This window comes from Gavia stellata, chromosome 32, assembly GCF_030936135.1.
Source record: "Gavia stellata isolate bGavSte3 chromosome 32, bGavSte3.hap2, whole genome shotgun sequence".
Lineage (NCBI taxonomy): Eukaryota > Metazoa > Chordata > Aves > Gaviiformes > Gaviidae > Gavia > Gavia stellata.
Window position 1 is genome coordinate 3,119,366 of NC_082625.1, and position 22,311 is coordinate 3,141,676.

The 22,311-nt window shown below is 48.4% G+C and overlaps 1 protein-coding gene across 8 annotated transcripts in view; it reads left to right on the forward strand.

Moving 5' to 3' along the window:
• PTPRS (protein tyrosine phosphatase receptor type S) overlaps window positions 1–22,311 on the forward strand; it is a 99,765-nt gene that overhangs the window by 42,692 nt on the left and 34,762 nt on the right. For 3 of the 8 annotated variants that reach the window (XM_059831676.1, XM_059831674.1, XM_059831677.1), the window contains 7 exons: window positions 8,823–9,092; window positions 11,270–11,851; window positions 12,786–12,919; window positions 13,089–13,233; window positions 19,230–19,535; window positions 20,985–21,178; window positions 21,621–21,647. In XM_059831676.1, the coding sequence (XP_059687659.1) occupies window positions 8,823–9,092; window positions 11,270–11,851; window positions 12,786–12,919; window positions 13,089–13,233; window positions 19,230–19,535; window positions 20,985–21,178; window positions 21,621–21,647 (1,658 nt within the window). The remainder of the gene's footprint in view (window positions 1–8,822; window positions 9,093–11,269; window positions 11,852–12,785; window positions 12,920–13,088; window positions 13,234–19,229; window positions 19,536–20,984; window positions 21,179–21,620; window positions 21,648–22,311) is intronic. The other 5 variants (XM_059831675.1, XM_059831678.1, XM_059831679.1 and 2 more) reach the window with 3 other exon arrangements.

The following is a 22,311-nucleotide window of genomic DNA, read 5'->3' on the forward strand; positions in this document are numbered from 1 at the left end:
GACACAGTATCTGTCTCTCTCTTTCTCTATCTCTCTCTTTCTCTCTGTCTGTCTTTCTCTTTTTCTTAAAATGCTGAGATTTCAGTGCTCGGACCCTCAGTGCTGGTATTCCCCCCTCCCCCTTTCAAGTCTCTCCCCCTCTCCCCTTAGATACAAGGGTACCACTCCGAAATGCTGCACTGTTGATAATGTCTTTCTGAAGCGGCTAGCTGTGGCTCTTCTAACTCTGACGCCAACAATAGCCAAAAGACATCCCCCAGCCCCAACGCTCTATTTAAAGAAAAAGAAAAAAAAAAGAAAGAAAAAGAAGAAAAAAAGCCTTGTTCTATTTAAAAAGAGCAAGAGAGAAGGAATAGTATTTGAAATGAGGTGTTCCCATCCCACCTCCCTCCTGCCTAGGACTAAAAGGTGATAATCACTACTAATTACAGGATTTTCCTTCATGAATAGGAGTTTGAGTTTCAGGATTTAGGTGCAATTAAAAAGGGATTTATACACCATCTTTTTTATTTGTTTATTTTATCTTCTATAAAGTATTTCTAACATGTCCAAACTGCGCTGCTGCTGCTGCTGCTAGAATCTCTTGTGATCTGAGAAGGTTTTAAGATTGAATTCTTCCTTAAGAGCCAATAAAAATAATAATAATATCAACGACAATAAACTAAAGCTAAATTGGATGTAGTCATGGTAGGCTGGAATGACACTGGGCAAGGAAATAGAGACTTGATACCTGGCTAGAAGAGCTTGTATGGTTTGCTAGAAGTTATGGGCATGGCCTTGAAATTATTCATTAAGGGTTTGCCTTGTGTGTTATTACAGATCAGATCATGCTGTGGTCCAAAATAACAAAGGGTCTGCTAACAGGGAATTTCCAAGGTCAAATGCAAAAGTATCTTTATGGAGACCCACAAAAGAGCAGAAGTAGGTGAGATGAATTCTGCCACCAGCCTAGGGATTATGAAAGTTTCTAGTCTGAGCTAGTTGTCCAGATTTCACCTGCAGTCAGTGGAAAGACGGACACAGTTCTAGCGGGCGAGTCAGCACACCGTAAGATGGGGATGCTGATTTTTATGGGGGCTATACAACTCACCTGGCTTTCAAAAGTCTCATTGGATGCTTCTCTGTATCCCTAGGGACACAAATACTATCAAACTTCTGGCCCATAGTGATTGCAGGAAAGGACAGATTGGAAGTCCTGTCTGTCAAGAGATGCCTGTCTCTCTGGTGGTGTTTGAGAGCTTCATGCCTCTCCTTGCGCAGGGAAGGCTGGTTTGAGAGCCTGGCAGTTCTCATAGCTGATCAGAACACGGATGGCTGTGTATGGCACCCATGCAGAGAGCTGCATGGCCTTCTTCCAGCTAGGACCGAAGGGAAACCTTTTTGCCCTTCTTAAGATGCTTTGAATCTGGCCCAAAAGGGCTGAGACACTTACTCCACTTCGGTGGATAAAACCAGGTTGAGTAAGTCATACCTGACGGTATTTTTCTCCAAGCGTCAGTCAACACATTCAGGGTCCAGGTTTTGCCCCAGAGAGCACATATGTCTGCTTGTCCAGGATCTACGGCCACAGCTGTTTTGTCCCCTTGAAACGGAGCAGTTTGTAGCTCTCCTGTTAATTTTGAAAGGTTCAGACTTCCACCTCAATTGCTCTGTTTTCATCCAAATAGCCAGCTGCTTGGCTCAAGATAGAGCACTGTATGGAAGGACTGAGTGTCTCTGCATGCCCTTCCATATTACAAAGGGGAAGGAAGCATGAACAATGCACCGTAGAGCTGTGTGGGCTGTGCTTTAGCAACCTCTGAGTATGCAGAGCTGCCGCTGTTGGTACAGGACAAATTGTCGTGATTGAATTTACCAGAATTAAAATGTTTCCCCTATTTCACACAGTGGTGCCCTGTCAGGAGTTACAAAAGGCAGCAGTTGTGGTGCTGCAGGGATAATCCTTTTTCCCCTCCGCTTGAGCTTCTCGTTGCTCTGCTCTTTTCAAGCCCAGGGAGTTTTAAATGGTTCAGCAGGCGTTGAAAACAGCACAGTGCGCTCGCTGTGCCTGCTTAGGTCTTGCGTCTTCTGCTGCGGGAGTCAAGTACAGTGCTTAGTCACCCAGAATCAGGTTCTGCAGCCCAGTTCCTGCTGAGAACATTGCAAATATTTTCCACGGCTCTCTAGAAAACCTCAACTCATTGAGACACCAAAGATGAAAACAGGCCAGGGCTAAACATGTAATAGCAAAACTAGTTGAAATCAATTCAAATAAACCCCATAGAAAACGCAGAAATAGTGTGTCTAGGACCTCAGGAAATAACGCTTCAAAATGTATTAAAATGTGACTAATTTAACAAATAATTTAGCCTGTAGCCCGCTCCTGGGTTAAGTTTGGCTCGTGCAATTTGACCGTTGAGCCAGAGCTGCTGGTTGCTCAGCCCATCCCTCGATAGACAAGTGGAATGGTTGCTAAGCTTTTGGCTTTCAATGCCATGTAGAGGTTAGAAGGAAATAATTTCACTTGCACTATACAAATAGCCACAAGGTCAAAGCAATCACTGATACTTTAAAATGTAGGAATTTTAATACCTTTTTAGACTAGCATTGATAAATCCTTTAATGGAAAAGGAGGGAGGGAGAACGACCGCTAGTTTGTACAGCTGACCCCGTAGTGCCATTTTCCAGGCGCTGGAGTTTAGGGAGGAAGAGTTCTGTGACAATTTTTAAGGGTTACGTTAGCATTTCCGTGGGTGGGGGAGCGCCCTGTCCGTGTTTGGGGTGTCCTCAGCTCTGAAATTCTAGTTTGAAACCAAACAAAGCAAACAAACGACTTTGCTGTGTTTCTGCAGAAGGATTTCTCAAGGGTATCAGGAAATGGAAATGGATACAAAAAGCCACCCCCCCAAAAAAAGAACCAACCAAAAAAAAAATCAAAACTGTATATATATGTATATATATGTATATCTCTCTATAGAGGGCACTTTGCAGGAACACTGTGCTGTACTGATCTCGAAATCTCTGCCTGCCTGTGTCTCTTACACCTTTTGCATCGCTGTTCTCTTTGTTTTAGGGGAAAAAATTAGATTACACCTTGTCAAATTAAAATAGCAAAAATAAAATAGTAAAGTCTGTGTTTAATGTTACAGAGCTGCTTGAAAAACGATTGGGTTCAGATTATTTTATCAATCCTGTAAAAAGCAACAGAAAAAAAAAAAAAAAGAATTACAAAAGACCAGAGATGTTCAGCCAGCCTGTCACTCAACTAATGTGTTTTTTAAAATGGAAAAGTAGCAATGATTGGGAAGGTAATGGATTTCCTCCAGACCAAATCCAAGCCTTGGTCTCATTCTCTATTTATCTGCCTATTTACTTACTTATTTTTATTTACCGTGAAGGAAATTAGGAAGGAGATGGGCATGAGGAGGGAAGTATCTCGTCCTCTGGAGGGACGGAGGTCGGAAATCCAAACCCGAACAGCGTCTCGCCCCAGCGGAATGAACTTGCAATTGGAATGGGAGAGGGAGAAGGCAGAGGCGGCTGCACGGACAGCGCAGGGGCAGGGACGGACCACCTTTTGGGAGGGGAGGACAGGTGTAATCTAAGCTTCACTAATAATGTAGAGGCTGCACATTATTTTGGCACCCTTTCCCCTACCCCCTCCTCATTTTGGAGCAAGACGGAATGACTCCTGTCTCACCAAAATGGCCAATAATGTCCGCCTTCTCACCTCATTTGGAGCAGCAGCTTGCTGAGTGTCAAAATGTTTAATACCATTTGGTTTTGTTTGGTGCTTTCAACCAGTCACTTCACTTTCTTTTGTTTCCTTTTTCAATTAATTTCTTCTTTAAGATATAAAATACGTTTATCTTTCAGTTGGTTTAATGTGAATCGGGGTTTGAAGTGACGGGTTCTTGTCTAGTGTGTTCTCCTTTCCCCACCTCACTCCTCCTCCAATATTTTTCTCCCTGAGCTAATCTGGAAGGGGCTTAAAAAGTGGAACCGGTGGGTTTCCTCAGCACAAACTGGTTGGTCGGTCCTCAGATTTCTCTCACTAACAGCGTCCTGGGAACTCATTTTAAGGATGGATTCTGGTGTTGCAAAAGTCAACCCTGGATCTCCCAGTGTCTCTTCCGATCAGGTCTGTAAAATCTGTCCCTTTCAAAGACATCTCTCACCTTGTGGACCCCAGCTCTCTTTTTAACTGAGTGGTGGTGGTGGGGAACCTTAGCGATGTTGATTGGTACCTTCTCGCTGGAAAGAAGAATGCACCGAAAATGCCACTCACAGAACACAAACTGGGTTAACCTCTCTGCATCCGTGAGCAGCAACAAAACCAATTGGCTTTACAAGGGTGTGAAAAGTTATGGATCTGTTCAGTTTCTAATGGAAGTTATGTTAAACAGAATTCGGGGTGCAGATTTGCCTTTGTAAAATACTAACCCAACAGACAGTATTAAACAGACTCATAACTAACTGCACTTACGAAATCTTTCTGTGCCTCAGAAATGGCTTCTCTGCATTGAAGTAATTTGACTTGCATCACAAATGTCCAGCTCCAGTTCTAAAATCTGGCTCTATCAGTAACAAGCTGTATTCTTGTTTGAAAAAAGCTCCTGAGAGTTTTTTGGCCATGAAAAATGTGTGTTTATGTGTGCCTGCTTGTGTGTGTATATGGGGAGATGTTGCACATGCACATGGAGCATGCACGTATGTGTATGCATGCAAGGTCGGCTTCGTAAAACAGGTCTGACAAAGCTGTCATGGAAACCAAACATCCCTGAAACTCAGGGAAGGTGCTTCTTAAAACCAGAAATTGGTAAAAGTATTAGATAAATGTCTAGAAAGTGGAGACCTGACTGCCCCATCCCAACTTCTCCTTTCCAGAAAGGGCAGTTCTTCTTTTCCTTCCGGTCCTTTGAGTGTGTTGGATAGCAAAATGGAGGGAGTCTCTTCACTGCATTTTTTACATGTCAAATTTCACTCTTTCAGCTGCTCTGTGTGAAACCCAGCTGGACCCAGAGCTGAAATTGTTCTTGATTCAATCTCAAGCTTTCTTCCCGCCACCACTCTCCTCCTCCCTGACCGAAACGCTGGCCCAGAGATTCTCAACTTGACAAATCTCATGTCAACAGCTAATTCAGAGTGGTATAGCAATTAAAATAAAGAGCAGCGTGATGGTTCGTGGTATCCAGAGATGAGCCCTATAAGTATTTCCTGTTACAGTAAACGTGGTTGTCGCAGCCCTGAGCCGTAGCAGGGATGCATCTAGGGACTTTCTGAGGTCTCCAGCATTGAACGTTGGAGTTATTTTCACATCCTAGACTGGTGTGTGGATGTTTGTATATTTGGGCGCACACAGGAGTGTGTAGCTTTTTTTAAACCAGGAGGCACCACAGAAGTGCTACTGCCTCTTTTGTTCTTGCATTAGCCTGCTGCTAACCCGAATCCAAATCCTCCCTTTTCGCAGAATGCGCATTGTTTTGGGCTGGCATCCGGATGTGCTGGTTGCTTCCCGATAGTTAAGTGTGACAAATGCCGTTAAACCAGCCAAAGAGTAATGCTGCCCTGAGACCCCACGAAGCTGACCTAAACCCCTGGGTGCTGCAGGGAGGGTGGGGAGAATTGCTTCGCAGTTGTTTGTGAGCGTGCTCTGCACGGCTCTGCTCCGTGGCCCTGAGCTTGTGTTTTGTGAGTGGATCTCTTCCCTTCCCTGCCCAAAAGCACGCAGACAGCAGCAGTCTGTTCCCTTCAGACTCCGATTCTCAGCACTCTATCATACATCAAATGATGCTTTTCAGTTATTAAATTCTGGTTTGTTCTTCCTTTTTCTTTTTTTTTTCTTTTTCCTTTCAGTTCGGTTTTATTTCTTTGTGATTAGCCTCAGTTTGAATTAATTGTCGTGTTCTGTTTCCATGACAACTCAGTGTTTGCATCCCACCTGCCGTTGTTTGTTGCTGTTGATGCTGTTTGCTGACCGGATCTTGTCCGGCGTATGTCTCCCCATTTCTCCTCACCTCTTCCCACCTTGCCTCCCCTCTCCAGAAGGTTACATATCAGCCCCTCCTCAAAAGAGTCATCCCCACCCCAGGTCTCTCTGCATGTTGACCCCACTTGTTTCTTTTCAAGTTCTCTCCATCTTGTCTCAGATTGTGACTGGTGTGGTCTTCGCATGGCTCCATTTTCTGAAATGCGGTACCTCCTGAAGCAGACAGGGGAAAGAAGGATGGAGTAGGCAATAGGGACATACCCTCACATCTAGGGCTAAAAATCTTCCATAGCAGTGTGACAGGAGGGGGCGAGGAGCATGTTGCCTGCTCTCTTGAGCCAGTGCTGGTGCCTGAGGTTGTGCAAATACCGTGGTACTCTCCTTACACCTTTCTCTAAGCAGAAAGTCATCTTCTAGTGTTAGCGTCCAGGTGAGTTTGCATCTTCTAGTGTTAAAGTCCAGGTGAGTTTGCAGTCTCTCCCTCCACATTCCAGTCCTTTCCCAAGCGACATTGGAGGTGAGGGCACGCTATCCATTCTCTTCGCAAATCCGTGCATGCAGGAACTCTCCTCTTGACATCTCTGAGCTCCTAATGCCGCAAATCTGGAAGTCGTCTTTTCCTTGCCTTTGGTTCCTGACTGCTGGTAACTGTGCAGAAAAGGATCTGATAGCACGATGGGAAGAGCACACCCTTCTATGAAGACATCTCCCTGTGAGCTTGCAGGAAGAGGCAAAGGCTGTATTTGGCTTTTGTTTAACAAAGCCCCGCTAAATGGAAAACAGCCACTATCTCTCCTGGCACCACTGTTCCCATCTGAAAAGATCCATAATGTTGAGCAGCAGCCAGGGGAGCGGGCTGGAAGAAAAATAACTAGAAAAACCCACGACATCAGTTCTGGGGGACATCCGAAGGCACTAGGACTTGGGAAGAGCGATGGCAGGCTAAGCTCTGATGTCCTTTGCATTGCTTTTGCATGGATGCAATTGCCACTGATTTTTTAGAGAGGTTGTTCAGAGAGGTTGCCTGGGAATAGGACAGCAGGGACAGGTATTTTTCAGGCCCCCAGCATTCCTATCTCTCCTGCCCGCTCGCTCACCCTACCTGAGGGGAGTTTACTGCATGGCTGTCTCTGAAGCTGGAGGAATCCCGTGCTCCTTTTCTCCTTAGGTTGCTGCTGTGCCTGCATCTTTTCGGGGTCTGTATCCTTTCGTCTTTGCTTGCGGGACGGGACCTTGCCCTCAGCTCCCTCCCTAGGGCCCCTCTGATCCACTTACGTTTCTCCTTTCTCGGTTCTCCTGCTTTCACCCCTAAGGAAGAGCACCCACCTCGGCCAGTCAGCCCAGTTAGTTCAGAAAATGGAGCCAAGGAAACCGCACCCTCCCCTCTGCGTCCATGTTCTTATTGTGTAAGGTCTGGAAGCTGCATCCACCTCTCTGCTAAGGAGATGCACAGAACATGTCACTGTTTTCTCAACGTTAAAGTTTCATTACCTTGTTTTTCTTATTAATTCTATTCTATTTATTATTCCGCCAGGGCTGAGATGTGACAATGTGAGCCACCACATTGGGTCACATCAGCTAGAAAAAGTATGCAGCATTAAAGTGGGTTTCCCCCTCCCCTCCCTCTCTTTCTCTCTCTTCTTTCTCCCTTCCCCTCCTTGTTCTCCTTCTCCTTGTCTTCCTTTCTTTCTCTGTCGCTCTCTTTCTATTCAGTATCCATGTGGGCATTTGCTAGCCGCCCATAAATGATATTTCTCTGCATTTTCCTCTCTCTTTCTATCTTTTTCTCTCTCTCTTTTTTACCTATTTTGCATGATGTTTGTGACTCTGAAAGCTGCATCTATCGATGGAACCGTGTCAGATCTTAAAGAGGCTTCGTTAGGGTTTCTATACCCGAAAACCACAAAAATTTCATTAGAGTTTCTCATCTTTTCCACACTCTTTCTCGCTCCAGGGGGACTGCCTCCCCCTGGACGGTTCTCACACGCAGACACTAACTAAATTCTGTCCCGCCCCGGGGACGCCCTCTCCTCCCTTTTTTATAGTTTTGCCTCTTTACTTTTCAAGTGGTGTCTCCCTGGCATTTGCGGATGTGATACTTCTCTCTTTGTTGGATTCTCCGGGTCACAACGAGATTTAGGCCTTTCCAACAAGGCAAAATCTTGAGAAGTTTCCATCTCCATCCCAGCCTTCTCCTCGCCACCACCCCACCTCTGCAGCATCCCTCGCCACCCGTTGGGCACAGGGCGGCCGGCGGGAGAGGGCCCCTCTCCGGAGACGGGGAGGGCTCCTGGACCGTCGCAGGCCGTGGTGGTGGAGGGCCTGTTCCGTTTTGACGGGGGAGAAGGTGATACGGGAGTCGGACGCCACTGGGAAAGGGGAGGAGCAGGTTTCCCGGGGCGCGGAGCGGGGAGCTGGGGGCCCCAGCGGCTGTGGAGGAGATTTTTCGACGCTCGCCATGCCAGCTCTTGCCAGTAAAGATGAGAAATTGCTAATAAATTTTTGTGTATTTATCTGTGCTGTGATGGGTCTAATCTTGATCAATGGAACCCTGTTGCTATGAAATATCGCTTTTATGTCTATATTCTATATATTGTTTGTGAAGTAAAAGTTTATTTGAAGTTTGATTTTTTTGGTTTTTTGGTTTTGATTTTTTAATTTATTTGTTTTTTGTTTTGTTTTTTATGAAGGAAGAAAATAAATGATGACAAACCCCATCTATATTTAAATTATCTTTTGCTCTTTTTTCTTTTTCTCCCTTTTCTTCTTTTTCTTTTCTTTCTTTCTTTCTTTCTTTTTTTGTTTTGTTCGTTTTGTTTTGTTTTTTTGTTACCTCTGTGCGTCTCATCCACAGTTCGCCGTGTGGCCCCTCGCTTCTCCATCTTACCCGTCAGCCATGAAATCATGCCCGGTGGCAACGTCAACATCACCTGCGTGGCCGTGGGTTCGCCCATGCCATACGTCAAGTGGATGCAGGGAGCAGAGGACCTGACGCCTGAAGATGACATGCCCGTGGGCCGTAATGTTTTGGAGCTCACGGATGTCAAGGACTCAGCCAACTACACGTGTGTGGCCATGTCCAGTCTGGGAGTCATAGAAGCCGTTGCTCAGATCACGGTGAAATGTAAGAGAGTGTGAGCACACCTGCGTGAGCGAGTGCGTGGGTTCCCCGCCTGCATGTTTGTAGGAGCGTGCATGCACAAGCGTGTGAGCTGCTGCACAGGTGTATATATGTGCAAGGCTCGTGGTGGGTGCACGGTCATAACAGAGCGTCTGAGCATGTGTGCAAAGCAATTGTGTGCACGTTGTCATGTTTATGCATGTGAGCATCTGTAGGTACGTGGTTGTGCCTGTCAGCCTTCACCGGTGCATGAGTGGGAATGTAACTGTGTGACTGCGTGGGTACCCGTTTCTGCTCGTGTCTTTGTGTGTCTGCATGGGGTGAGCCTGTGACTGATCTGCACATGAGGAGTGTGGGGACACAATTATGCATGTAAAAGGTAGTCGTGCATGAGTGTGTGTGCGTGCATGGGAGAAAGAGCAACGTGGCCGTATGGGCATGTGGGTGCCTGACTGCATGTATGTAAGTCCGTGTTGTTACAAGCCTGTATGTACATGCGTAGGTACGTGAGCATGAGCAGGAAGACGAACTTGTGCACCACACGTGCCACGTGCTGGGATCTCTGCATGCGTCTTTGCGGATCCCACACGCAAAGAAATCCACAGTGAAGGGGAAGCTGGTGGCTTGAGATCTTTCCTCGCTTTAGGACAACTGAGCTGTTTGTTATGAAGAAAACTGTGATTCAAACCCCTGCATGCTTGTTTCTGTCCTGGGGTATGGGGCTGGCTGGGCAGTTTGCAAGGAGCCTTGGATGGCTTGAAGCCTGCATGCCATCCTGTTCCCAGGTTAGAGATTCAGCCAAGGCCCTGAGGATCTCTGGCATGTGTACCCTTGCAGTAGAGCCTAGTTCCAGCATCTTAGTGGCTGTTGTTGCCTCAGCAAGAGGGGGAATAACCCCAGCTTCCAGCTAGCAATTCCCAAGAGGAGCACGGGTGCAATCTTCAATCTATTCTGTCCTCAGCAGGGGAGTATTAAAACCCAAGCGGGATGCCCCTGTGGTTGGGTGAGTGTAGAGCTCTTTGCATGAGCTGGTGTCTGCTCTGAGTGCTGGCATTGCCCACGAGGGATCTGGGGGGAGATGGGGTGGGGAAGGATGGGGGCGGGTGGGCGGGCAAGAAGAAGAGAAATCTCCCCTTTGGAGAAGGGGAGGGCTAAAGAAAAGCAATCCTGTTGTGTCACTGCATCCGACTAAGGAAGGTCTGACAACAGAAATGAGTAGGGACTAGTGAATCTTGACACGACAGTCATCCTGAGCTTTTGCACAGAGAGTGGGCTCACGTGCTAGCAGAAGAATGCCTGGGGCTGGACTGAGGTGCTCTTTATTTTCCTGAGTATTTTCTTCCTTCCCCTTTTCCCTGTCTTATACGATCAATTTAAAAAGCTACTGTGTAAGATACATTGCTTCTGCTTCCAACTATCCTGTCTCCTCAGATGGGGAATCTTGCCCTGCTGGTACCTTCTGCCTTTTGTTGTTTTATTTGTATTCTCTTCCCCCTTATGTTCCTGTGTGTAAGCATCTGCAATCTTTCCCAGTCAGAAGATGAAAGGAGAAGTTAGAGCTTTAGAGGTGCTCAAGTCTAGAGAAGATGAGGTTGGAAATGGTTTAAAGAGTGTAGTGAGGAAAACACGTGAAGCTTGCTGTTAAAGGTGTCCGACATTTAGCGTGCAGTCTCCAGCAAGCTCCAAAGGTAGTATTCTGGATGAGGGACAGGGGAGATGAGTATTAACGCACGTTTGAGAGGAAGCACTCCAAGTATTTATAGTTTTCTAGTTCTGGAGAGCGCAGTCTGCACTGTACCATTACCTGCACGCTAAACGTGGAGAGATTCAGCAGTACCAGAGCCAGGCTGCCAGCGCTGTTTCAGAAGATCTGATTTCGTGCTTGGAAGGAGCTCTTGCAAAACTGCATTTTCTTACTGCCACGTGAGCTGGCAGATGTGCAGCTGAAGTCTGTGCTAATGATTCCAGATGTTTAGCTGAACACTTTCCTTTTGATGGAGCAGTTTAAGGAGGATAATAGAGTGTATAACTAGGTTCATAATATTTCAGCAGCACTTTACTGAACTGCCGCACTGTGATTGGTACTGTGCCTCTGGCTCCTACAGCCCTAACTAGCCCAATTAGGCACCATTTCAGCATGCGTGTTTTTTTCTTAAATGTCTGTTCTTCCTAATTCTCAGCACTCCCCAAGGCTCCTGGGACGCCAGTGGTGACAGAGACAACAGCAACAAGTATCACCATCACCTGGGACTCTGGAAATCCAGACCCTGTGTCCTACTATGTCATTGAATACAAGTCTAAAAGCCAGGATGGACCGTATCAGATCAAAGAGGACATCACCACCACACGCTACAGCATTGGGGGGCTCAGCCCCAATTCCGAGTATGAGATCTGGGTCTCTGCAGTCAACAGCATCGGGCAAGGGCCTCCCAGCGAGTCAGTGGTCACTCGCACTGGGGAACAAGCTCCTGCCAGTGCCCCCCGTAATGTGCAGGGACGAATGCTGAGCAGCACCACCATGATCATCCAGTGGGAGGAACCGGTGGAGCCCAATGGGCAGATCCGTGGCTATCGTGTATATTATACCATGGAGCCTGATCAACCTGTCAGCAACTGGCAGAAGCACAACGTGGACGACAGCCTCCTGACCACGGTGGGCAGCCTTCTTGAGGATGAAACCTACACAGTCCGAGTCCTGGCCTTCACCTCCGTGGGAGATGGGCCTCTTTCCGACCCCATCCAGGTTAAGACGCAGCAAGGAGGTGAGCACCTGCGTCACTAACTTTGGATGCACTGGGCTGCAGGAGGGAGAGGTGTTGACTTATGGCATTATCCAGCTGTGGCTGCCCTGTCACCAGAGCATTTTTTCTTTATTGGTTCAATTCAGTTAAAATAGAACTAATTTTCCATGAGGAAGCTTGGTCCAGTGGCTGGAGCCGGAGGGCCTGGTGCATGATTCCTGATCTGTTTGTTTCTCGGAAGGGTTGTTGCTTAAATGGGTGGGGCAAGCAATTATGCAAAGAGAATCCATTTATGCTGTGCCATGTTTCAAAGCGAGGTATCTTATTGCTTCCAGTTTCTAAATGTCTTTAATAGACCCAAAACCACTCAGTGCTCAAGCAGTGGTGAAGCTTAACTCTTCTTAAAGTACCCAGAGAGTACCTTCTCTGAGATGAGTGGAGAATGAGCCTTATTTTGCCTTTTTCTAAAAGGGGAGCAAAACAAAGCCCTAATTGTCACAGCAGATGTGTTGAGCTGAGAACAAAAGGTGTTTTATCACAGGTTGTCACCCAGCATGCTTTCAGGTGCTCTGCTTCCCGTGTGGGGTGCTGGTGAGGAAACCCTGCATCCTCAACGGGCTGTTCGTGGGTTTCCCACTTCCAGAATCTTTTAATATTGGGGATTAGTGGGAAGTTCTGTATCCTGCACTGCCAAGAAAGAGGCATATGATCCAGTAGGACTCTTCCATCTCCAGCAGTTCTGGACATGCTCGAGTCCTGCAGTGGGGTTTAACCCTCCACTGCTTGAAAGGAAGGGCCTGCCCACTCTGCAGCGTGGCATTTTGCTGCTGACATGCTCTTCACATACAGGCTTTGAGGAAAACAGGGTAGGAGTCTCCTAATTTGCCAAGTTAATGGGGTTCCTCCTGTCTCTCATTTTGCCTCCTCTGCCCCATTGGCTTCTTCTCTGTGTCAGTTCCTGGGCAGCCGATGAACTTCCGAGCAGAAGCCAAGACGGAGACGAGCATCGTGTTGTCATGGAGTGCTCCCCGCCAGGAGATCATAGTGAAGTATGAGCTCCTCTATAAGGAAGGAGACCATGGCAGGGAGGTGAGTCCGGAGAGGAGTGGCGCAAAGGGTTGGGGCCCCAAGGAGCATCGCGGCCCTCCATTCCCTGAGGTGGCTGAGAGAGGGGAGTAGGGCAGGTGTCTCTGGGCAGGGCTCGCCTCTGCTCCTTTTTGTTTGTTTTTATTTTTTTCTTCCCCCTCGCCCATCTCAGGTGCTGAAGAACTTCGAGCCGACGACCTCCTTCACTGTGGAAGGCCTGAAGCCCAACACTGAGTATGTCTTCCGGCTGGCCGCCCGCTCGGCTCTGGGCCTGGGGGCCTTCACCCCGGAGGTCAGAGAGCGCACCTTGCAGTCTAGTAGGTGTCTCTCCTTTTCCCACCCTTCTCTGAGGGGAAGACAGTCAGGGAGCCAGAGATGGTGGGCACAGGGGTACGGAGCTGTGGGGCGGACGTTCGCGGTGCTGCGGCGTTTCACACGTCTGGGGTTCCTCTGCAGGGAGGTGGGTGGGCAGCGGGGGGGAACCTCTGGGACCCACTGCCTTCTCCCTTTGCTGACCCAGATAGCTGAGACGTGAACGAAGAGCAGAGGTGGTGCATGCTTTGGGGTGGGGTGGTGATGGGAGGCCAGATAGCACCATCCACTTGACAGGGTGGGGAGCAGTGAAGAGCTCGTTGGTGGGCCGCGCTGGCCCTTGGTGCTGAGCATGCTCAGGGGGGATGGCACCCCACCGTCGCGCAGCAGCTTGCCTGTCCGCCAGCAGAAACTGAGCAGCAGCTGTCCGTCAGGGGAGCACAAGCGCTAGAGCACGGAGACAGTCGGGGAATCGGGAGGAAGAGGAGAAGGGAAGGTGATTAATCAGAAGTCCAATGTTTTCACCAGCCTTTGGGAAAGCAGTCCTCATGCTCTTTTCCATGAGCGACTTCGTAGCCACGGGGATGAAGGTCTGCTGGCCCAGCGAGCGCTGGGAACGGTCCCATTTGGGCTCTGGCAGAGCAGGAGAGAGGAGTCATGTGGAGGCTGTGGGGGGGGATATTAATGACACCAGGATGGAGCGTATGCAACCAAAATGTGCTGGTTTTAGTTTAATGGATTGTCTCCCTTTGCTGTTGCCCTGGGGACAATAACCCTGGATGGCAATATTTCAACCTGGGCTTTTCACAGATCTTTGCTTTTAAATGAGGTGTTTTTTCACTGCATGAGTGGCTGTGGCAGCTGTTCTTTGTGTTTTCTGTCTCCTCTCATCTCTACTAAATCACTCCGCTGCAGTTTGGAGTAGCCGGGAGCAGAACTAACTCAGAAATGGCTCTGGTCACCAGTGTGAGGAGAGAGAGCGCCTGCTCCCATCTCTCAGAGTCCTTAACAAGGGAGAGCAGCGGGCTCTCAGCTGGGCGCCTGCCCCATCTTTCTGTTTTAATTGTCACATCCTGCTGTCTCTCTCTCTTTCCCCTGTCTCTCTCCTTCTCTTTCTCCCCCCCCCAGGAGTGGGAGGAGAGGGGAGTCTGTTTCTGCATAGACAGAATTCCGTACTGTGGCTTTCTCAGGCCTCCAGTCCATTCAAAGATATTTTGTTTTCTTCTTTGCTTCAAATGTTTTTCCCCTTTTTTCCTTTTATTTTTTTTTCTTACTCTCTCTCCATATCAAAAGAAAATCCTTTCCTGACTCTGCTGCAAATCTGCTGGTTCTGATCCCAGTATGGTACTGTCAGAGGGAGAATCGCTGTGGGGTGGGGGAAGATGAACTGAAAGGACCTGAAAAATAAGTGTCAAACTTACCCACACTCTGCTTCTGTTTTCCAAGGGGTTTCCCTCTTTGAGATTCATGGGGATGGGAGGAAAAGAGGGTCTGGGATTTCTGCTTTCTGGTTCAATAAAAACAGGCTGGAAGAGGGGTGTGGGAGCTGATGGCAGTAGGGCTTAGTGACGCTGAAAATTTTCCCCTAAAGGGTGAAGAGAAGGGGATCCAAGAAAGGGGAAGGCTTTGGGGCTTTTTCTAACTTGGCGCCTGCCCGGAATGAGGCCTGGTTTATTTCTCTGTAGCTCAGCTTTCATAGGGATAGTTTCATTAATTTAATGCTCTTAAGAACATCAGCTGGGAGCTGTCAGTGTCCTGTAACACGGTGAAACATTTTTTCTTGGCTGGCTGTTGGAGGAACGAGTCAATTCTCCCTGGTCCGGGTGACATCCTTCGGCTCACAGACCTTCTGGCTCGGGACAGGCTTTTGTGTCTTCCCCCTGCAGCTCCTTTTCTGTTCAGCTCCTCCTTGGCCCGCTCCATGGCTCTTCTTTCTTTTCTCTTCTGCTGTCTGCCTGCCTGCCTGCATGCTCTCGCAGCCCGATGAAACCAGCTCCCTGCTCTCTGTGTGTCTGTCTCTTGCTGGGCGGTTTCACACCACGATGGCATCTTGTCTCTGCAACAGCAAAGCCTCCTTCGCCCTCCCGCAGCCTGCCAAGGCGTTCGGTGCTCTTCCCCTCCTAGCTCAGCTGGCAAGCATGTGCCTGCATGCCGCAGCTCTCCCTGCATTGCACACCTTCCTGCACAACACCCTCCACCTCCCTGTCAGGGCTCCTCCTGAGCATCATAACCAAAGTAAAATCCATTAAACTAAAGGTAAAGTATCTTTTTCTTCTTGAAGTAGCTGGGTTTTAACTCTTCAAGTACCAGAGACGTAGATTGTAAAAACAACAGAATCTCATGGTTGGAGGAAGCTGGTTTGCCCTTTTTAACTAGCCATGACCTTCCCAGGGCTCCTTGGCAACTCGCCTACTCAGAAATTTTCGAGTGCAAAGCATGCGTCAACAGACAGGGGTGGCAGGGTGGGTGCTGTGAGGCTGCATGTGCAGGTGTAGAGGAACAATGGGGCTTTCTTACCCTCTGTTCCTTCCTAAGAAAGGATGTTTCCCCCACCCATTAGCTCTGCTCTCCTTCCCTTCCCCCTTCCTCACAGTATATGAAGTGAACGAAACTTATACAAAGTCTATGGTACCTAAAGGGTTAAAAACATTGTATTGTACAAGGTCAGTAAGGGTCATTCTTGTGGCTTGGACAGTCAACTTTAAAGCATGTAAAAGATGCAGTTCAGGTGAGTACTGGCTGGTCTCAAGCGGATTCACAAATACAGTCCACCCTGTCGCTGCAGGCTCACACACACGTGCGTGGATCTGCGCGCACTCATGTATGTCCTGGAGGCCCTGGGAGGGCGGGGAGGGGTTCCCAAAGAGCTGTCTGCCTGGTAAAAACAGGCCAGCGGACAAAGATAATGATCTGCTGGCCAGGGGCCTCTTGCCCGTGCTGTGGCTCCCTTTCCAGCAAAGGGGCTTGTTGCAGAGGTGAGCTCACAGCCTCCGGTTTGGGCTGTGGTACTTTGCCTCTTGCGTACAGCTCCCACCTTCTCGACGCCGGCCCCACGCGCGCACACACGTCTCCAGGGTCACGCAGGTTGGGCTGGATTGTGAAGGAAACTCACAGTGCCATGAACTCCCCAGATGCGTCTCCAGTGTGGCCAGCCAGCACTTGGTGGCTGTTTTCATCCAGGTGCTGTAGTCGATGAGAGTGATGGGGAGGGGGTCCGGGTGGGATCTGGGCCTTCTCCCCCATCACCCACCCACCCCGCCTTTTTGACCAGAGAAAGTGCAAACCATCCCAAAAGGAGGCCTCACTCCAGGGCCTCTCGGTAGGTCCCTGTGCTGGAGCATAGAGGGTGAGTGAGCAAGCGAGCGTGACCACGCGCAGCAGCTGCCAGTGCAAACAGTGAACCCAAGTGCCAGCTGGAGCTCCGGCTCTGCTTACTGGGGCTTTCATAATGAGGTTCAGGATGGAAAGGGTAGGTCAGGTCAGACCCTCTCTGCAGTGGGTTTCTCAGCCGTGGTGGCTTTGGCTGGACTGCTAAGCAGGAAAGGTGGCTTTTAACACTACCAGCCCCTGATGGGAAGAAAAAAGAAGCGAAGAGCGTCATGGCAGGCACTGGAAGAGGGTTGAGTCTTTTCCTCCCTACCGTGAAAGGGACTTGAGTTGCTTCTGGGGTGTGGGAAGGAGCAGTGCACCTCCATTCTGGAGATGTTGGTGCTGCATCGATCACAGCAGACGGCGAGAGCTATAGAGGGAAGGAGATCCGTCAGCGGGAATCTGCCGCCCTGCTCTCTGGTCTCTGCGCAGGTAGCTTAGCAAAAGAGAACAGACTGGGGTCCAAAATTGCCATTACTGCAATAGCTAGGGTTCTGCTGGCAGCGGGGAGTAGCTCAGTGGGGGAGCTAGCAGTGGGGCAGGGTGGCGTTTTAAAAGCCAGTCATGTGCAGAAACCCACCAGGAGCTTGGTCTGGCCTCGTAGCTCAGTTTCTCTTGTTCTCTCGTAAGAAAGTCTTATAAATTAGCAGTTGAAGCGTGGAAGGTAGGTAAACAGACTGGGAATGTTCTGGAAGGAGTCACTTTTTATATCAGTATTACTTTATTATTATGATTTCCTTTCTGATGGTTTTTTATTTTAAATTACTGGCTTGATTTATGTTTTATTTTCCAGTTTGTTACTTTTGGTTTTGTTTGTTTGACATCCTTTGTATTATTTTTGCGTGGCTAGCCATGGCTGGGGATCGTCACCCTCTGCAGTGGGATTTCTGAGGTTAAGGGTTTCATTCTGTCATTTTAAATACAGCCAAAGCATAGCAATAAAGCATGAAACGAGGACGACACCACCCAAAATGTCCTACTGGACAGAGTGCTCAGCACTGCGGGGTAAGGACTATCTTTACCCTTTCTGTAAAACCCTCTGATTTCTGTTTGACGGAGGCATACAGAAAGCAAGTGGCTTTTACTCCAGTGCGAACTGGGAAAAGCGTGACTTGATTTAGCAGAGTCCTCAAGGCAAGCTGGGCCTAAACATCTGTTTGTGACTCAGGGATGGGAGTAAGAGATTTGAAAAAATTGTTCCTCGGTAAAAGAGGTTTTTGTTGATTGAAAAGCAACAGAGAAATGAGAAGTGGTGACCAGCATTTATCTACTCCCTTGCTTCTTGCAGGTGATGCTTTGGGGGCTTATAAGGACATCCCAGTTTTTAGCAGTGTCTGCGGAGAGTTAAAAGCTCTTTATTGCAGTTTGACTGTATTGGGTGAGACTGGATTTGCAGATTTGCCTTGAAAATGTATCACTCTCTCTGCTAACCTGGGCTAATTGATTGCAATTAGTGGTTGAAAGAAGTCTGGTCTAAGACTTCCCGAAGTGCCCAGGTTACAGCTGGGGTACAGAAGTGGCAGACTCTTTGTCCGCACTTCACCGGGGTCTCAGACCCGTGGCATCTCCATCGACAAACCTGTGTTTCTTGCAGTTCTCCCTGTATCTCAGGGCACGGCCACGGCATAGCAGTGTGCGCCCCGGCACGTAGTGTCTGACAGAGCTGGTGTCAGCATCCTGCTTCCTACTGAGCAGACCACGCTAAAAATTACCTACTGCAGCTCAGTCAACACCAAAGTGAGCAGCCCTGCACTAGAAAGCTGTGGTTTACACCTTCCCCATCTCCTGAAAATCAGCCCTTAGACAGTTGTCTGCCGCCACCGTGAGAACATGCGGCTGCGTAGGGCCACATTTCCAAAGGTGTCCTCCTGGGACTTTCGGAAATACCTTGACATAGTTTAGGCAGTGAGTGCAACGGGAGTTAGACCTGCTGCTGCTTCTGAAAATCCCACTGGGTACCTGAATACCTTGTCAAACCCACTGCCCCCTCCTTTGTAAGTCTTTTCTCTAAAACCCTCCTATCTAAACACATTGCTTGGCAATATCCTGGGCATTACCACCATGGTTTTTCACCTCCTTCAGTCTGTGGACAGCTAATAACTTCCATCTGGAGGTACAGACTCTTAAATTTAAGCCTCCTGGCAAAAGATTTGCTTTTCTTACTTAATTTTCACAGATCCCTTCAAAGAAATTCAAGGTCCCAGAGACTGCAGTTTGGAAACGAGTGCTTTAGCAGCCAGGGCAGGATTTGCCGGACTGCTGTAAAAGAGGGAGCTAAAGGAAAGGTCTTCTGTAGGGTAAAGCTGGGTGCTTAGTTTTGGGCCAGCCACACTAGAAGCGGCAGGACCCTTCTTGGCTAGCCCGCTTGCTGTTTTAGTCCTTTGCTCTATAACATTTCAGTTTTGACGCCCCATTTCATTTCCGTTGGCTTTTTTTTCTTTTCATTTAAAAAAAAAAAAGACAACAACAAAAAGCTCTCTTCTTTTTTAATTTTATCTTCCTAAACCAAATTTTTGTATGTTTTATTTTAGATTTTTTTGTTATCATTTTCCTTTTTTTTTTCTTTTATCTTTCCCATCTTTTGTTTTTTCCCCCTTCTTCCCTTTCCCTCCTGAATTTTCCCCCCTCGTAGAACCGTCTGCCCCCCCTCAAGACGTAAAATGCGTCAGCACCAGATCCACCGCCATTCTGGTAAGTTGGCGGCCGCCTCCGGCCGAAAGCCAAAATGGCGTCCTGGCTGGATACAGCGTCTACTATCGAGCGCTGGACTCTGAGGACACGGAGCTTAAGGAGGTGAATGATATCCCCCCAACCACCAGTCAGATCCTACTGGAGTCCCTGGAGAAGTGGACAGAGTATCGCATCACTGTCGTGGCTCATACGGAGGTGGGGCCGGGCCCGGAGAGCTCGCCGGTTATCGTCCGGACAGATGAAGATGGTAATTGCACTTTTTCTGGTTTCCTCCCGAGTCCCCCGGTGAATACGTGTCCCTGGAGTGGGCTTCTCCCGCGCTGGGGAAGACACGTCGAGTCCCTTCCCGTGGCTGATGGGTGGTGCAAGAGCAAAGCCTGAACGGGGCCTCAGCACAGCCGCCGGTCCCAGAGGTGCAGCGTCCTTTGCTGCCATCTCCCTAAGCCCCTCTGAGCACTGGGGTCTGGAGGGTTGTCCTTCCCTGCTTTAGGGCTGGGTTTGGGGATTTCTGGGTGGATTTTTTAATGTTGAGCCTCTGAGCCTTGACTGCACCACTTTTCCTGAAAGATGCTCTTACTGAGCAAGACAGCAGCTGAGGCAGCAAGGAAATGAAATCAGAGGAGACGACTGCCGCCAGAAACTGTTTTAAAACACTAAGAGATTTTCCCACGCATTCCTTGTTACTAGCTCCTCTTTAAGTTTTGGTTAGTGGCAAAAAGGAAGAATGTCTTTCTTAAAGTTTAAAAAAACCCTTCAGTGACAAAGAGTTTAGACTCCAGTTCAGCGGCCCAGCTCGGAGACGTGAGCGCAAACATGGACAATGAGGCTTGAACTTTCCTGGTATTCCTACTGTAAAATAAAACCAGAAAAACATATGAAGGGAGAAAAATATGAAAAAAATGAAGGGAGAGCACCCTCACTGTGAGGGTGAGGTAAGGACCCTCAAATAATATAGGTCAAGTAAATAACATAAGGAAATTCCAAACTTCCCAGGCTTTCTTCCACCATACCAAATATAAAGAATTTTTAAAAAAGCAGCAGGTTTGTCCCCAGTGTGTGTCCTGTTTCCCTGAGCGTCTGCCCACATCCAAATGGATAGAACACCTTGCTTAGAGAAAGTATGGTTTTCTTGCAGATGATGCTGTCATGCCCTGTATTATTATTATTATTATTAGTCCCAAAAATTCAGCCCAAATTCAATCCAAGATATCTCTTGTTTCCTGTCCTGAGATTATGCAGCGCCTGTAACCACCACCCCACCTGCGCTGCCTGAGACACAAGGGAACTCCAAGGACGAGTCCCCCTCCGCATCCTCTCCACCCTAACATCCCACAGGCAGGACCGGAGCTTTTCTGGCTCATTGGAAATGGGCCTTGCCCTCAGAATGTGATCTGGAACGATACGGTTTCTTCCATCTGAGCAAACTGGGGACAAAGGAGCCTGTGGGAGAATGGCTGGACTATGAGACGGACCTGTTCCCATGCCTGTCTCCGAGCTGTGCAGATTAGATCCCCCAGAACTGCTTCCCTGTTTAACTGAATAAAGGCCAGTGACAGATGATGGGCTATCTAGTTTGATAAGTCTCCCCCTCCATTCAGGGCTGTAGATTCAGTGTGCGTATGTCCCACAGGTGAAGTGACAGGCTCCAGAGAGAAATCCCCAAGTGACTCTTACCCCTTTCTTCCCTTCCTCACAGTGCCCAGTGCGCCGCCTCGGAAAGTGGAGGTGGAGGTCCTGAACTCAACTGCAATCCAAGTGTTCTGGCGCTCTCCAGTCCAGAACCGCCAGCATGGCCAGATTCGCGGCTACCAGGTCCACTATGTACGCATGGAGAACGGAGAGGCCAGGGGGCTGCCCCAGATCAAGGATATCATGCTGGCTGACGCCCAGGTAAGGACTCGCCTCCTACTCCCATCTCTTCTCTCATGGAAGGTTTGAGGGGGTGGGTGCTCCCGCCGCCTTGTCTCATCCCAAGCAACATAATGCTGGACAAAGTAGATGAGTGTCTCTATGACAAGGCGTATGTTGTCTTTCTGCAGTTCGTTTGCACTCCCAGACAATAGGTATTGTGGAAGAGTATGAACTGCTCTCCCAGCACCAAACTAAATACCATCCATCCTCCCTGTGTCTGGGAAGTCTTTTAAGACAGGCAAAGGCCACAGTGGAATCTACTAATTTCTCCCACTCTACTTCTTCCTTCATGCTGGCCTGGTAACTTCTGACCTTGTGTGGCTGCTTGCTCAGGGACTCCTTCCTCATGCTGTGTCTCTGTCTTTCCCTTCTTTCCCCTCTTGTATTCTCATGTGCAAAACCTCTCTTGTTCTCTGCCCAGTGGGAAACAGATGACACTGCTGAATACGTAAGTAAAAAAGTAAAAATCCACCCATCCTGATTCTGTCCCTTCCCTTCTCCCACTTCCTGTTGTGGTGTGATATTTTCCTTTTCCTTTATTTTTTTGCAGTGCCGGTGTGCCTGTTTTAAAGCCTTTTGTTGGTGTTCCCATGCATTGTCCCTACCCTGTTCACTTTGCTCTGCAACCCTCTGTGACTGTGTAGTTTGTCAGCACGCAGCAATACTGCAGGGTTTTCCCCTCGGCTCTGAAGGAAAGATTAATCTGCTGCTCCTCCATGGGGAAGCAGATGGGATGTTGAATTTGGGACTACCTTGAACATACGTTTGAAGGTGGGCTGGTCTGCAAGCACCTCTGGCTTGTGTCTGAAAAACATAGCTGGGCTGAAAAGCATCGGGTATTCAAAGCCCCGTGAGTCCTAAGCTATCAGGGCTTGAACAAGTGCTTTGTGCCCTTGAAGGGCCAAGATTCTTAGATACTCGTTGATACAAAGCACTGAATCGCTATTGGCACTTTTACCTTATAAGCAGACCTTAAAATCGGCTTGGCTGTTTGGCATTTGCTACGTCTGCTAAAATGCTAAATGTTTTCCATGGTCTTGCAGCTACAAAGCAGTAGGAGAAGGCATTTCCTTCTTGGAATGGCAGGGTCCCAAGATAATGCACTACTAAAC